Below are 15,907 nucleotides of genomic sequence, written 5' to 3'. Positions count from 1 at the left end.
AAAGCAAGTCCTGTGGAGACACGGCACCCCTGAGAGAATTGAGTCTGACAACGGCACCCATTTCAAGAACAGCCTTATCAACACCTGGGCCAGAGAACATGGTATCGAATGGATATATCATATTCCCTATCATGCTCCAGCTGCCGGCAAAGTTGAACGGTGCAACGGACTCCTTAAGACTACCCTGAAGGCACTTGGTGGGGGAACATTTAGAAACTGGGAAATTAACCTGGCAAAAGCAACCTGGATGGTCAACACCCGGGGGTCTGTCAATCGAGCTGGCCCTGCTCAGTCAGAACCCTTACACGCAGTAGATGGAGATAAGGTCCCTGTAGTACATATGAAAGGTATTTTAGGGAAAACTGTTTGGATTAATCCCACCTCAGGCAAAGACCAACCCATTCGTGGGATTGTCTTTGCTCAAGGACCTGGTTACACTTGGTGGGTAATGCAGGAAGATGGGGAGACCCGCTGTGTACCACAGGGAAACTTAGTCTTAAGAGAGAACTGGGTGTAAGATTTCATGGTGTGCAGATGGAAATAGAATAAGGGGTGGATAATGTCCTGGGTTGTAAGATAAGCTTGTATTCCATTTGCCATCTGTCGAAGGCGAACCGGTTGGACAGGTTTTTTGTTATCTCTCTCAGAGACAATGGTTTGTGTATACACCTTTGACTGATTCAATGAAAGGCTGAAAAAATGTAACGCCGTGAGGGGTCCCACCCAGAGGGGGGAAGCAGCTCTCCCTCTTCTTCGCGAGACTCCGAGAGAAGCAGCTCTCTCACTCTCTCTTCGCGGGATTCCGAGAGAAGCAGCTCTCCCTCTTCTTTGCGGGACTCCGAGAGAAGCAGCTCTCTCTCTCTCTTCGCGGGATTCCTGGGGAAGCAGCTCTCTCTCGCTCTCTCTTCGGCGGCACTCGCAGCGAAGCAGCCGGCGCGCGCAGAGGCGACGGCAGCGGAGCTCAGAGGCAACCCCGGCGCAGAGGAAGACCGGCCCCCACTGCCACCAGATCTTCAGAGGAAAATTATACCCTTCTAAAGATCACCACTTCAGCTGCAACTCATCAACTATTGCAAGGGAAAGCAATTGTCCCAGCAAAACCTGATACTGGCATTCCTCAGGTTCTAGACTTTTTTCTTTCACTAGTTTTGTTTGTACCGATTGCATTTTCCTTTTTAAATTGTTGTCTAGTTTTCTCCTAGTAAAGAATTGTTACTCCCACTCCCATATCTTTGCCTGAGAGCCTTTTAATTTAAAGATCCTCGTAATTCAGAGGGAGGGGGGTTTGCCGTTCTCCATTGCACAGGAGGCTTTGCCCTCTTTCACAGACTCCTGTCTTGTCTAACCAAGACACCCGCGAAGAGAGAGAGAGAGCTGCTTCTCTCGGAGTCCCGCGAAGAAGAGAGAGAGCTGCTTCTCTCGGAGTCCCGCGAAGAAGAGAGCGAGCTGCTTCCCCCCTCTGGGTGGGACCCCTCACGGTGTTACATTTTTTCAGCCCTTCATTGAATCAGTCAAAGGTGTATAAACAAACCATTGCCTCTACAGGACAAACCATTGTCTTTGAGAGAGATAACAAAAACCTGTCCAACCGGTTCGCCTTCGACAGATGGCAAATGGAATACAAGCTTATCTTACAACCCAGGACATTATCCACCCCTTATTCTATTTCCATCTGCACACCATGAAATCTTACACCCAGTTCTCTCTTAAGACCAAGTTTTCCTGTGGTACACAGCGGGTCTCCCCATCTTCCTGCATTACCCACCAAGTGTAACCAGGTCCTTGAGCAAAGACAATCCCACGAATGGGTTGGTCTTTGCCTGAGGTGGGATTAATCCAAACAGTTTTCCCTAAAATACCTTTCATATGTACTACAGGGACTTTATCTCCATTTACTGCGTGTAAGGGTTCTGACTGAGCAGGGCCAGCTCGATTGACAGACCCCCGGGTGTTGACCATCCAGGTTGCTTTTGCCAGGTTAATTTCCCAGTTTCTAAATGTTCCCCCACCGAGTGCCTTCAGGGTAGTCTTAAGGAGTCCGTTGCACCGTTCAACTTTGCCGGCAGCTGGAGCATGATAGGGAATATGATATATCCATTCGATACCATGTTCTCTGGCCCAGGTGTTGATAAGGCTGTTCTTGAAATGGGTGCCGTTGTCAGACTCAATTCTCTCAGGGGTGCCGTGTCTCCACAGGACTTGTTTTTCCAAGCCTAAGATGGTGTTCCGGGCAGTGGCATGAGGTACAGGGAAAGTCTCCAGCCATCCAGTGGTGGCTTCTACCATGGTCAGCACGTAGCGCTTGCCTTGGCGTGTCTGGGGCAGTGTGATGTAGTCAATCTGCCAGGCTTCCCCATACTTGTACTTGGACCACTGCCCACTATACCATAGGGGCTTCACTCTCTTGGCCTGTTTGATGGCAGCACACGTCTCACAGTCATGGATAACCTGGGAAACACTGTCCATGGTTAGATCCACCCCTCGGTCTCGTGCCCACTTGTAGGTGGCATCTCTGCCCTGATGACCTGAGGCATCATGAGCCCATCGAGCCAGGAACAACTCCCCCTTATGGTGCCAATCTAAGTCTATCTTTGACACTTCTATTTTTGCTGCCTGATCTACCTGCTCGTTGTTCCGGTGCTCCTCATTAGCCCGACTTTTGGGGACATGGGCATCTACATGACGGACTTTCACCGTCAGCTTTTCCACCCGAGAGGCAATGTCTTTCCATATATCAGCAGCCCAGATTGGCTTTCTTCTACGTTGCCAGTTGGCCTTCCTCCACCTTCCCAGCCAGCCCCACAGAGCATTGGCTACCATCCATGAATCAGTATAAAGGTAGAGCTTTGGCCATTTCTCCCTTTTAGCAATGTCCAGAGCCAGCTGAACGGCCTTGAGTTCAGCGAGTTGGCTCGATCCACCTTCTCCTTCGGTAGCTTGTGCAACTTGGCGTGTGGGGCTCCATACGGCTGCTTTCCACTTCCGGTTCATCCCTACAATGCGACAGGAACCGTCAGTGAAAAGAGCGTAGCAGGTCTCTTCTGCTGGTAGTTGGTTGTATGGTGGAGCTTCTTCAGCCCTTGCCACTTGTACTTGCTCCTCATCATCAGTGAGACTAAAGTTTTCACCTTCTGGCCAGTTCGTAATTATCTCCAAAATCCCAGGGCGATTCAGGTTTCCAATACGGGCGCGTTGAGTGATGAGGGCAATCCATTTGCTCCATGTGGCGTCAGTGGCATGGTGGGTAGAGGGAACCTTTCCTTTAAACATCCACCCCAGCACTGGTAGTCGGGGTGCCAGGAGGAGTTGTGTTTCTGTGCCAATTACCTCCGAGGCGGCTTGAACTTTTTCAAAGGCAGCCAAGATTTCCTTCTCTGTGGGAGTGTAGTTGGCTTCAGACCCTCTGTAACTTCGGCTCTAGAATCCCAGTGGTCGGCCTCGAGTCTCCCCAGGCACTTTTTGCCAAAGGCTCCAAGACAATCCATGGTTCCCGGCTGCAGAGTAGAGCACATTCTTGACCTCTGGTCCCGTTCTGACTGGGCCAAGGGCTACAGCATGAGCGATCTCCTGCTTGATCTGGGTGAAGGCTTGTTGCTGCTCAGGGCCCCAGTGGAAATCATTCTTCTTTCGGGTAACCAGATAAAGAGGGCTCACAATCTGGCTATACTCAGGAATGTGCATTCTCCAGAAACTTATGGCACCCAGGAAAGCTTGTGTTTCCTTTTTGCTGGTTGGTGGGGACATAGTTGTGATCTTGTTGATGACTTCAGTGGGAATCTGGCGTCGTCCATCTTGCCATTTCACTCCCAGGAACTGGATCTCTCGGGCAGGTCCCTTGACTTTGCTCTTCTTGATGGCAAAGCCAGCTTCTAGTAGTATCTGGATGATCCTCTCACCTTTCTCAAACACTTCTGCCGCTGTGCTCCCCCACACAATGATGTCATCAATGTATTGCAGGTGTTCTGGAGCCTCACCCTTTTCTAGTGCAGCCTGGATCAGTCCATGGCAGATGGTGGGGCTGTGTTTCCACCCCTGGGGCAGTCGGTTCCAGGTGTACTGCACGCCCCTCCAGGTGAAAGCGAACTGAGGCCTGCATTCTGCTGCAAGAGGAATGGAGAAAAACGCATTAGCAATATCAATGGTGGCATACCACTTTGCTGCCTTGGACTCCAGCTCGTACTGGAGCTCCAGCATGTCCGGCACAGCAGCGCTCAGCGGTGGAGTCACTTCATTTAAGCCACGATAGTCCACAGTCAATCTCCATTCTTTGTCAGATTTGCGCACAGGCCAGATGGGGCTGTTGAAGGGTGAGTGGGTTTTGCTGACCACCCCTTGGCTCTCCAGCTCCCGAATCATTTTGTGGATGGGGATCACGGCATCTCGATCCGTCCGATACTGCCGGCGGTGCACTGTCGAGGTCGCAATTGGCACGCGTTGTTCTTCCACCCTTAGGAGTCCTATTGCAGAGGGGTTTTTTGACAGTCCAGGCAAGGTGTTCAATTGCTTAATGTCTTCTGCCTCTACAGCGGCTATTCCAAAAGCCCACCTGAGTCCCTTTGGGTCTTTGTAATATCCGTTCCGGAGGAAGTCTATGCCTAGGATACACGGAGCATCTGGGCCAGTCACTATAGGGTGTTTCTTCCACTCCTTCCCAGTCAGGCTCACTTCAGCTTCCACCAGAGTCAATTGTTGTGATCCCCCTGTCACACCAGCAATGGAAACAGGCTCTGCCCCCACATGTCCCGATGGTATCAGAGTACACTGTGCACCAGTATCAACTAAAGCATCATATTTTTGTGGCTCTGATGTGCCAGGCCATCGGATCCACACTGTCCAGAAGATCCGGTTTTCCCGTGCCTCTCCCTGGCTAGAGACAGGGCCCCTCTAACACTGGTTATTATTCCTTCCCTGGGCATACATACTAGAGGTCCCTTCAAGGGGGTTTGACAGATCATACCCATAAGCTTGGTCACGGGAGGTTGAGGCTACTTTCACTTTGGTGGAACTCCCCCGGTTAGAGTTTCCCTCCTTGAGTTGACGGACCCGTGCTGCCAGGACAGAAGTGGGTTTCCCATCTCACCTCCCCATGTCTTCCCCATGGTCACGCAGGAAGAACCACAGATTAGCCCTTGGGGTGTACCCTCTCTCTCTAGCTGGGGATTGTTGGGTGCTGATTCTGGGGCCTGTGACTCTCACGGGTGCTGTATTAACCTTCCTTATCTCTTCCCTCATCTCCTCTTTAAACTCCTTAATCACAGCTGAGATATGAGCCTGCATTGGGCCATTAATCATACTCTCATAATTCCTAAGTTTGTTGGCAACAGAACCTATTGTCTCCCGGTGGGTGTCAGCATTGATCGTTGCAATGAAGGTGGCGTATTGAGATGGTCCAAGATTTGCCAGACTCCACAGCATTTGTCTCGTACACCTGACCTTGTCAGGATCATTATTGTGTTGTCCATTCCTTCCAAAGAGTACCTCCAATACTGCCACTTCTCTCAGCTGTTGGATCCCTTCCTCGAGGGTCTTCCAGCGCATTCTATGATGGTGCTCTTGCATTCTCTCTCTGTGGATAAACCTCTCCCTGACACTCATTAAGAGCCGCTCCCAGAGAGAAAGGGACCCTGGTTCTCTTACAAAAACCTGATTTATACCCGAGTCCTGGGTCAAGGGTCCCAAGTTCTTTGCCTCACCACCGTCCAGCTGCACGCCTGTACCCATAAGATCCCAAACCCGGAGTAGCCAGGTAGCATAAGCCTCACGCCCTCGTCGCACAATGTCTTTATGCAGATTGCGAAGACTTTCGTACGTCAGGGACTCGGTGATGATAGCAATCTCTGGCTCCCCTGTGGGTTGTGAGGTTCTTCCATTCCTGTTCCTATCTGCAGGGTGCTCTGCTTTCACCTTAGACTTCCTTGTTTCTACCGGGGCCACTGCTGCTGACCGTGACTGCCCTTGTGGTTCAGCTGGAACCTGGATAGTTGTAACATTAGTGGGTTCCACAGCTGTACTATTAGACTGTCCCTCTTCAAGGCAAAGGGCCGGTTTCTCACTAGCTGGGGAAATGCACTCCTTCAGCATCTCTCGTATCTCCTTAACCAGAACCCTCACCCAATCTGGGCGGTTCATTTCTGAGGTGGGCTGTGGGGCAGGGTCAGGCTCTGGAGCAGCAGCATCTCGAGTCTGTGGTGTAGGTGTGAGGGTAGTTATCTAGGTTAATCTTCCCTTATCTCTGAATGCTAAATATAACAGGACTATCAGCAACACCACCCATTGTATGGTATCATTAGCACTTATAAAGGATCTTAACCCTTTGAGAACTGGTGGAGCAGACCTAAAAAGATGGTTAAAAGGTTGAGAGAAAGTTTGCCCAGGTGCTATTTCCTCGCAGTAGGTACCGTTATTAAAGTAACCCCAAAAACATACAGTTAACGTGTGATAGCTATGAATCCATGTACCTGCCTTCCAGAGGAAATTAAAGATCCATGAATTCCTCACCCAATTAACCCAGAAGCCAAACTTGATAACAGACACCGTAGCCTTAGTTATAGGACCCATTTTTAGATAAGGCTCTGCAAATGGGAAAAGTATAGCTACGATCACATGCCACCCAAACCAAGGTAAACTAGACCACATGGTGATGCTGAAGATGTTTTTACACACAACAAAACCAAATTACTTAAGAACTGTTAATCCTTTTTCCCTCTCAATGCCCTCGGGCCTCACGTTGATGCGCCAAATTCTGTCTTGGTTAGACAAGACAGGAGTCTGTGAAAGAGGGCAGAGCCTCCTGTACAATGGAGAACGGCAAACCCCCCTCCCCCTGAATTACCAGGATCTTTAAATTAAAAGGCTCTCAGGCAAAGATATGGGAGTGGGAGTAACAATTCTTTACTAGGAGAAAACTGGACAACAATTTAAAAAAAGGCAAATGCAATCGGTACAAACAAAACCAGTGAAAGAAAAAGTCTAGAACTTGAGGAATGCCAGTACAGTTTTGCTGGGACAATTGCTTTCCCTTGCAATAGTTGATGAGTTGCAGCTGAAGTGGTGATCTTTAGAAGGGTATAATTTTCCTCTGAAGATCTGGTGGCAGTGGGGGCCGGTCTTCCTCTGCGCCGGGGTTGCCTCTGAGCTCCGCTGCCGTCGCCTCTGCGCGCCGGCTGCTTCGCTGCGAGTGCCGCCGAAGAGAGAGCGAGAGAGAGCTGCTTTCCCCGGGGATCCCGCGCAGAGAGAGAGAGCTGCTTCTCTCGGAGTCCCGCGAAGAAGAGAGAGAGCTGCTTCCCCCCTCTGGGTGGGACCCCTCACGGTGTTACATTTTTTCAGCCCTTCATTAAATCAGTCAATGGTGTATAAACAAACCATTGCCTCTACAGGACAAACCATTGTCTTTGAGAGAGATAACAAAAACCTGTCCAACCGGTTCGCCTTCGACAGATGGCAAATGGAATACAAGCTTATCTTACAACCCAGGACAGATCCTTGTTCTACAGGTGAACCGAGTTGATTTCCAGAGGAGTTGCGTGCACTTTTCCGCCCTCTCACGCCGTAATTTCTTCCTGCTTTCAAGCTGGCTCTTGGGTCTAGCTGAAGATTTTAACAGAGAGGGGAATGACTCAATTTCATTGGGATATGGCTGTGCAAGTGTCTGCCAGGAATCTTACAGGGAGCATGGAGCCTGGGCAAACATCTGTGAGACTGCGGCTTTGGCCTGTTCCAAAGGGCCCTTCCTTGGGCTCGACATCTGCAGGGCGTTGCAGAGCAGTGGACTGCAGGCTGCTGCCAGAGCTCCAACACAACTGTGGCAGCCCAGGAACCACTGCAAAGCTCCTGTGGTTGTTCTGAGGCTTTCAGTGGCCAGAGAAAGAGCAAGCAGGACAAGAGGAGCTTTGTGTCAAGAGCTAAGGCAGCATCTCCCTGCCACAAAAGGGAGGCCGTGCAGCAAACGGAGTGGGAGCAAAAATCAGCATGCACCAGTGTGCTCAAGAAGCATCTGCACGCTGCAATACTCTTGGAAATTTATTTTCTTTGCTTCTTTTCCCCCCTACATGTCATGGAAGACGTTGGCTTTTCAGAACCAACTAAGATGCCAGGGAGAAGAAGCACACCTGCTTTCTGTTCTCACGTGCAGGCTGGGCCGCCGTGTCTTCTGAGTTGCCCTGGGACGCCTTGAGCTCTGGCTTATGGACTGGAAGGACACGTTCTGCTGCTTCACGACTGAGCAGAACTTCCCAGGCTTTTCTTTGGCGTCAGCTGTACAGAAGGTTCGGTTGCTGGGCACAACAAACCCAGAGCAGCTGCTATTGTGAGGTCAAGGGAGCGATGCCATGTCACAGTGCCGCGTCACAGCACAGCGATGTCCCGGTGAGCCCGAGGCCTGGTTGTCCAGAGCAGCTTTTCCGCTCGCTCCCTGCAGGAGGATCCTTGCGACCAAGGAGTTCTCAGCAGACGGCCTGCACCCCGAGAGGAGTCTTGCTTTACCCCTTGGGTGGCATTCAGTGTGCAAACCCGCAGAGCACGGCCAAGATGTTCGGGCAGGTCTGTGCCGCGGTTTGCACCATCTTTACCGTTGCTTATTCTGGATACTACCTGACCCACCTGACTCGTAAGTAAAGGTTTATCCTGGGGCTGGCGTCCCCTGGCTTTTGCTTTGCTCTGCTCCATTCGCCACGGTAGTGACCGAGTTGATCAGGGAACAAAACTGCCGTTAGGATGCCACCAGTTTGGTAAATCTCCTGCCAGCAGCATCAGCTAAGAAGGGGGTATCTGTACTGGGTGGTAGGTGCAGAGCGTTTGCAATGTAATTTGCAGCCTGCAGCGCTTGCCTTCCCTCCCCGGGACAGCGCGTGGCAGTGGAGTGTGTCATTTCCTCAGCTTGCTGCTTCAACCAAGACAACCTGGAAATTGTAGACTCTGAGGGGAGATGCTCAGAAGTACTTCTCAAAACCCTGTGGCTCTCTCCAGGAGTGAAGGAAAGCCCCTTTTGCTCCAAATGCTGCCATTTAGAGGCCTTGGCTGTGTGCCTTGACCCTTTCTAGGCTGCGCCAAGGTAGCCATTCCCCTGGTGATGCAGCACAAACTCCAGTCCAGTTAGGGTTTGCTGCTGAAGGCAGGAGCTGTTCTGGGGCCGCTGCAGCGGAGAGCTGCCACAGCAAAGGGGTCCTTTATGGAAGCTTTTCTGTTGTATTGTCTTCCAGCAATTGATGGGAATGGCTTGTGCATGCAATTAAAAAAACGATCTATAAAATGCAGGGAAGAGAAGAGGAAAAACTGCTTGAGCTGTTGCATTTCCTTGGCCGTGTTTCTGTTTCTTTCCTGGCAAAAGAGGCCCAAACGTAGACAGCGCCTACTCTAGTGTCCTTGTTTGTTCTCTTGCTTGCTGTGGGAAAGGGCTGTTGCTCCTGGAGGCATGTTGGGAAAGGGAAATGCTCTCCGTTGGGAATGACTTGTGCTGTGGGAGCCCCCAGCAAAAGGCACTTTTCTAAGGGCCTCTGGTTCCTTTTCCCTTGCTCCCTGCAGGTCACCTCACACGTGGATGGAGAAAAGCCTGTGCTTTGGTGAGTGGCAAAGGAACCCCTGATGTTGCTGGCGTGTAAGAACTGTGCAGCAAGCTGTGAGCTTGGCCTGTTGCAGTAGAGTGTAGAGTGCCAGCGTGGGAGGCTGAAGGAAAGGCCAGCTGCCTGGTGGCAGCAGCAGTAGCAAAGGGAGCACTGGCTCCTTCCTTATTTTCCCATCAAGAGCCTTTCAAGAGGTGAAAAGCAAATGTGACAGCTCCAAGGTGTCTTGCTGCTTCCAGCCAGCATGGAAGATCAAATGCACAGCAAGAGGCAGTAGCACCTCATTCAGCCATCTTCCGAGGGCTTTCATGACTCAGAATGCCACTTGTATCCAAGTCTATGATTTGCCCTTATTCTGGGTGCTTTCCCAGCGCAGTAGAAAGCAGCTGCTGCAAGGGTTGGCAGTTCCCAGTCTCTCTCACTTCTGCCTGTCTGCAGGGCTCAGCCGCAGGGTCAGCGCCTCGTCTGGCTGGCACTCTTACTGAGGGAGAGGCTGAAGAGGAGCAAAACAGCAGCAAGCCTCCAGCTGCTGTCCCTCCACAGGCTGAACTTGCAGAGCCAGTAAGTGGCATCTGAGGCTGGCACTGCCTTGGTGCAGGGCCAAGCTTCAAGCCAGGCCTTCAACCCCAGCCCTTGTTGCTTGCGGCTGAAGATGCTGGGGGCTGTGTGCCTGCCATGACCTAGTGCTGCTTCAGCCAAGCCAGGGAGCCCTGGCCAATGGGTCCTGAACTTTGACACTTGAGCATCACTTTGCTGGGATGCTGAGAGGGTTCGAGAATGCCTCTTGGCATCAGACAAGAGGCAGCATTCAATTATTCCCAGCGTAGAAATGAGCCCCTTGTGCCCCCTGACGATGGGGGCTGCCTGTGCCCAGTGGACAGAGCGGTCCAAAGTCTTAGCTGACAGCCTTGCAGGATATTTGGGAAACACTGGCCTCTGGAAGGGACAAGCCACACTCCATGGACTACTTAGGTTCAGGCATAATGTAGACTGCGCTTCACTTGCACATGGTCAGAGCAAGGTTTGGTGAGGAGAATCCTAGAGGGCTCTGCATTGTATAGGGCAGGTGGGGCTCAGCAGGGCTGGAATGCATCCCCGAAGGGCCGCCCCCTAATGCCTGAAATACAGAGGGGAAATGAGTGAAAGGGATCAGAGAAGGGACACGCTCTGGGCTTCTGCTCAGACAGTTGCATGCCAGCTCCAGGGTGATTTCATTGCCCAGGAAAACACAGGAGGAGGAAGAACCGCAACAAGGCTCTGGAGCCCTGCTCTGATCTCTGTGCGGATCTTTGCAAGCCCATCAATGGCTAGTTCCACTCGTCGTGCAGAAAGGCCAGCACGATGGAGCATGGAAGTGGCCATGAGGGGCTGTATCGAAGTAGCCTTAGTGGTTTTCCCATTGCCTTTGGGAAGGGGACGTCCAAAAGCCCCCAGCTGAGGAGGCCTGGCGGTGGCCGACAGCATCTTCCGAAGGCCTTGCTTTTGCCGTGTGCTCTGCGGGGCGTCTGTGCCAGCCGCCCTTCTGACGGGCAATCCTTTCTGGTCCCAGCTCAAGACAGGCTCTGCCATTCAACGTGCCGCTGGACCGGCATCGCCTGCAGCAGCCAGCTGTCCCCCAGCTGCCGGCACTTCATCCAGGAGCCCAGCCCAGCAGCCCGAGATGAGAGAGGAGCAGGGCCTGAAGACACTGAGTACGTCTGCCGTGTTTCTTGTCTGCCAGAGCAGTGCGTTGTCTGCGTGTCTCGGTGCAGGCTGCGCCACAAGTTCCTCCTCGGTCTCAGAGGCGCTGAGGCCTCTCTGCAGAAGCTGTTGTTGTGCTTTGAGGCAGCGAGGGAGCGCTCGGGGTGTTCCTGCTGCCCCTGGGGGCAGCTGGGCCTGGCTTGGCTCTGCCTGGGCTGCCTTTCGTGGCACATCGCGAGTGACTGGGCCCCAGGGAGCTCTCAAGCTCCTGACAGTGGGCATGCATTTTGGATTGTGCGGGCAGCAAGGCCTCTGGCTGAAAGTGAGCTCCTGGCACTGCTTTTGTCTTTCTCAGGGAGCATTGTGAGTCTGGGTGAGCCAGTGAAGAAATACAGGGCATTTGAAGAACTTGGACGAGGGTAAGTGTGACGTCTGCTCCGTAGAACAAACCATGGGCCGGGTCTTCAGCTTGTGCAATATCCAGTGTGAAGTCAGGCCAGCTCCAAACGCGGTCAGCCTCGGGCTTTGCCTCCTGCCACCTCTCAGGATGGCTCAGTCAGAGCAGTCAGGAAGCATCAGCAAAGACAACTTGATGCAAGCGATGCCTTGCTTGCAGCAGTGAGGAGCAGGACCTGGAAGATCTCCTGGCCCTGTGTCTGTATGGCCTCCAAGGGCACCTTGCCACTCAAGAGCTGCCTGAGGACAGTTCTTAAAGGCAGTGTTTTCCAAGTTAGTCTTCTCCAGATGTAAACCCACTTGCACACCTGTGCGCAAAGCCACAGAGAGATGGAGCCCCCCTTCCACTGGAATGGAACCAAGTGGGCGTGTGCCTTGGAGATTTGCAGGGGTCCTTGGTCTCCATGTGGGAGCTCCGTGTTCCCTGTCCGGCATGGCAGAGGGCTGGTGGGCTGCCGTGCTGCCGGCTGAAGAGATGCCGCAGCCAGGCGTTTTCTAAGGAGTCCAGGCAGCCTAGGGAGATCTCCTGCCTAGGCTTGCTTTCACTGCCAGGGCTATAAAAGGCTTTTTATGCTGCCCTTTTCTTTCTAGGGGCTTTGGAGCTGTTTATAAAGCCCTCGACACCAGCACAGGACAACAGGTAAAGTGTCCATACCCGCGGCAGTTTCTCCCTAAGCTCTGCTGTCTGGCAACAGGGCAGTTTGGCACAGCTCGCTGTGTCATGGCACGAGCGCTCGCTCCGTGTTCCTTGAGGTCTCGTGCAGGGAGCAACTTCTCAAGTTAATGGTCGCCAATGTCTTTGTAGGTGGCCATCAAGATAATGTCTCTTCAGGAGAAGATGTCTGAGGAGCTGGCTGTCAATGAAATCCTGGTGATGAGGGACAGCAGGAATCCCAATATTGTCAGCTACTTAGACAGGTTGGGGTATTCTCACGTCTATGTAGCTTTAGACATCTGCATGTGCACGGGAGGAGTTTGCAGCTGGCTTTCAGTAATCTCTTCTGGCATGTGTAGCTTAGAGAGCAGTTGCAAAAGCCTGGGTCAGGCCCTCGGGTGCCTGAGCCGTGCCCATTCTCTCTCTCCATGCCGTGGTTTCCTTCTTTCAGCTACCTGGTGGATGCGGAGCTCTGGCTGGTGATGGAGTTCATGGACGGCGGCACGTTGTTCGATGTGCTCAGGGCAGTGTACCTGGAGGAAGGAGAGATAGGCGCCGTCTGTCGGGAGGTGAGGCGTCCCGCTTGTGCTTCCCCTGGCCTGCCCAGGATGGTTCTTGTCAGCTGGTGGTTAAGGAGAGCAGAGATTTCTTGGCCCCAGCTTTCTTTTGGCTCTGCTCTCACGACACAGAGGAGAAGAATGAGCATTAATCTGAAGGGAACTGCCCGCTGGACTCCCCGCACGCCTTAGGCTCTGTTCTTGCACTCTTCCATGCTGTCCATCCTCTGGCGCTCATGCACACTCACTTGTTTAGTTTCCTGGTTTGCTCCTCTCAGCTTTGCCTCTGAATGTTTGTCTGGAGCCTGTCCGTCTGTCCGACATTCCTTGACGTTCTAAGCCCGCATGCGGGTGGCTGAATTTCAAGCCGAGGGCGAAGGAGATGTCCTCAGCTTCAAAGCACGGCATTGCAGCCCAGATGGCGAGGGATTCTGAAACAGGTCCAAGGTGCTGCTTCCTCCTCTGCTGCCACAGGGCTTCCAATGTAATCGTTGCCATGCTGCTTGCCAGCCAAAGGTCACGTGCTTGGTGCCAATGGCAGGATGGACTCGTGCGAGCTCAGATGCCTTCGCTTTGGAATATGCAAAGCACTTCTAAGAGTGTTGAAGCAGCAAGCTCTTGCTCTTGACAGCGCCGTGCTAGTGCTCCCTCCTTCACAATTCCCTGAGAAAGCTGTCAATCTCTTGGAGGCCTTTCCTTTCTTCTGGGATCAAATCAGATGCTGAATGTTAACTTTCCTTCCCTCCTTTCTCTCTCAGTGCCTGCAAGGACTGCATTTCCTTCATTCCCGCCAAGTCATCCACAGGGACATCAAGAGCGGCAACGTTCTCGTGGGCATGGACGGATCTGTCAAGCTGGGTGGGTATCCCCCCTGCTCAGAGGCAGCGTTCCCCGCGTGTGCTGTGGGGCTGCTTTTTGGTGACTGCCACTTCCCCAGAAGCGCTGCTCAGCCAGCGCGTGAATCGTGAGGGTGTTTCTGAAATGGCCAATGCCCTATTTCCCTGGCTCCAGCCACGGGGAAGGCGAGCTCAGCTGCCTTTTCAGCTAGACTGGGCATGGCCTTGGCAGGCTTGGAGTGGGCCATCCTTTAGGCCGGTTTGGCAGCGGTGGCTGGCTTTGACAGGCTTTGTTTTTCTCCTCAGCTGACTTTGGCCTCTGCGCTCAGCTCAGCCCTGAGCGCAGCAAGCGCAGCTCCAGAGTGGGCACTCCCAGCTGGATGGCCCCGGAAGTGGTGAGAGGAGAAGCCTACGGCCCCAAAGTGGACATCTGGTCCCTGGGGATCATGGGGCTGGAAATGGTGGAAGGGGAAGCTCCTTACGAGAGGATGGCCCGTGTCAGGGTAAGGTGCAGCTTAGAAAGGGGGCTCTGTGTGGAGAGAGCTGTTGTGGCTAGGAAAGGAGCAGCTAGAGTGTCCTCTTCCATCCATGTGTTGTAGGTTTTTGAACTGATAGAAATGAACGGGCCCCCGAAACTGCAGAACCCCAGGCACCACTCGGCTCTCCTGCGCGACTTTCTGCGCTGCTGCCTGCAGGCAGACGAGGACAGGCGCTGGTCTGCCCAGGAACTCCTGCAGGTGAGAAAAAGCAAAGGGGCAAAAAGCCCTGTGAGCTGAGGACACCTGCATCCAGGGATCAAGAGGAGTGTGGGCTGCGTGGGTGAGGCAGCTTCCAGGAGAGGAAGGCCCACGGGGAATGTGCTGCCCTCGGTCCTCTTGGTGTGTCTTTTGGGCAGCCAAGGAGTCCTGCTTGGGCCCGTGAGGATGTGCTTGTGGAAAGTAACGGGGGTTCCCTTCTTTTTGGTTTTTCTTCCGGGCAGCACCCGTTTGTGACCTCAGGCGAGCCAGCCTCCAGCCTGGCTGCTCTGGTCACCTCAGCCAAGCAAGTGCTGGAAGACTGGAGAGGAGACGCTTGCGCCTGAGGAGGCCCTTGTGCCGTGCCAGCTCCGAGCAGGGGCAAGGGGATGTGTTGTGTTTGGGCAGAGATTCAGCCATCCCCTGACTTTTTAATAAGGGGCTGTGCTGTAGATAGGAAATGTAATGGTTTTGGAATTTTCTTAGTTTAGCTAGGTTCAACTTAAACCGTTGTTGGGTTTTTTTTTCCTGAAAAGATTAACTTTTAAAAATTTAGGAAATTGAGGGAGTGACTTCAAAGGAATGTAGAATCTAGATAGCTTAGGTAATAGAGGATAGTTTAGCTTAGAATATAGTTTTGTTAATTTAGGTAAGTTCTGAGCTATCTTTTAAGTAGAAAAGAATGAATTGTCATAATCAGAATTTAGCTGTGAGAGGAGAAGCTGTGATGCAGCAGAAGTGCACTTTGCAGGTGCTACAAGCTGTCAGCCTGATCAGGCCAGCTGCATGGCAGAATGATAAAGATGCAGAAGTAGTGAGGGGACACTTTGTTTCAGCCAGAGTGGCAATAAAACTCTGACAGAGGCAGAGCGTTGGAAGACTCCCTTCCTTGCCATGCTCTAGCTAAGCTGGACAGTCCCTTGCAGAGGCCCAGAGATCACGCTGAGGTAAGCAGCTTTGCTTACCGCAAGTGGGGAAAGCAAGTGCAGGAAAACTGGCGTGCAGACGCCTGCGCCTGAGGAGGCCCTTGTGCCCTGCCAGCTCAGGGGAGGGAAATGGGGATGGATCGTGCATAGGCAGAGCTTCAGCCATCCCCTGAGTTTTACGAGGAGCTCTGCTGTAGATAGGAAATGTAATGTTTTGAGGTTTTCTGAGCTTAGCTGTCTTTAGTTAGGACTAGAGACCATAGAAGGCTTCATTCATAAGGCATTGTTTAGAAAAGAGTAGAGTAGTGTTGATGTAGGGAAGCTCAGAATTATCCCTTAAGGAGAAATGAATGAATTGTCATCAGAAGAATTGAGCTATCCAAGAAGAATGTGGGATTGAGCAGATCTGGAGCAGGCATGTCCCACGAGTTGTCTGCCTGAACTGGCCACCTGGAGGACAGATTGAGGAAGATGAAGATGGTGAAGTAACCAGGAGATGCTCTGTT

At 52.4% G+C, this 15,907-nt stretch overlaps 1 protein-coding gene across 1 annotated transcript; it reads left to right on the top strand.

Moving 5' to 3' along the window:
* Positions 1-8,327: 8,327 nt before the first annotated feature.
* LOC144248353 (serine/threonine-protein kinase PAK 1-like) lies at positions 8,328-14,822 on the top strand. The gene is made up of 13 exons (XM_085567972.1): positions 8,328-8,364; positions 8,417-8,605; positions 9,039-9,049; positions 9,520-9,557; positions 11,196-11,248; positions 11,593-11,656; positions 12,285-12,333; positions 12,499-12,611; positions 12,800-12,917; positions 13,664-13,763; positions 14,048-14,244; positions 14,341-14,478; positions 14,721-14,822. The coding sequence occupies exons 1-13, from the start codon at positions 8,328-8,330 to the stop codon at positions 14,820-14,822; spliced, it is 1,209 nt and encodes a 402-aa protein (XP_085424098.1).
* The last annotated feature ends 1,085 nt before the right edge of the window (positions 14,823-15,907 follow it).

Source organism: Lonchura striata, chromosome Z (assembly GCF_050655825.1).
Source record: "Lonchura striata isolate lonStrDom1 chromosome Z, ASM5065582v1, whole genome shotgun sequence".
NCBI lineage: Eukaryota > Metazoa > Chordata > Aves > Passeriformes > Estrildidae > Lonchura > Lonchura striata.
Note: the sequence above shows the minus strand (reverse complement) of the source record. Positions and strands in the feature narration are given on the sequence as shown.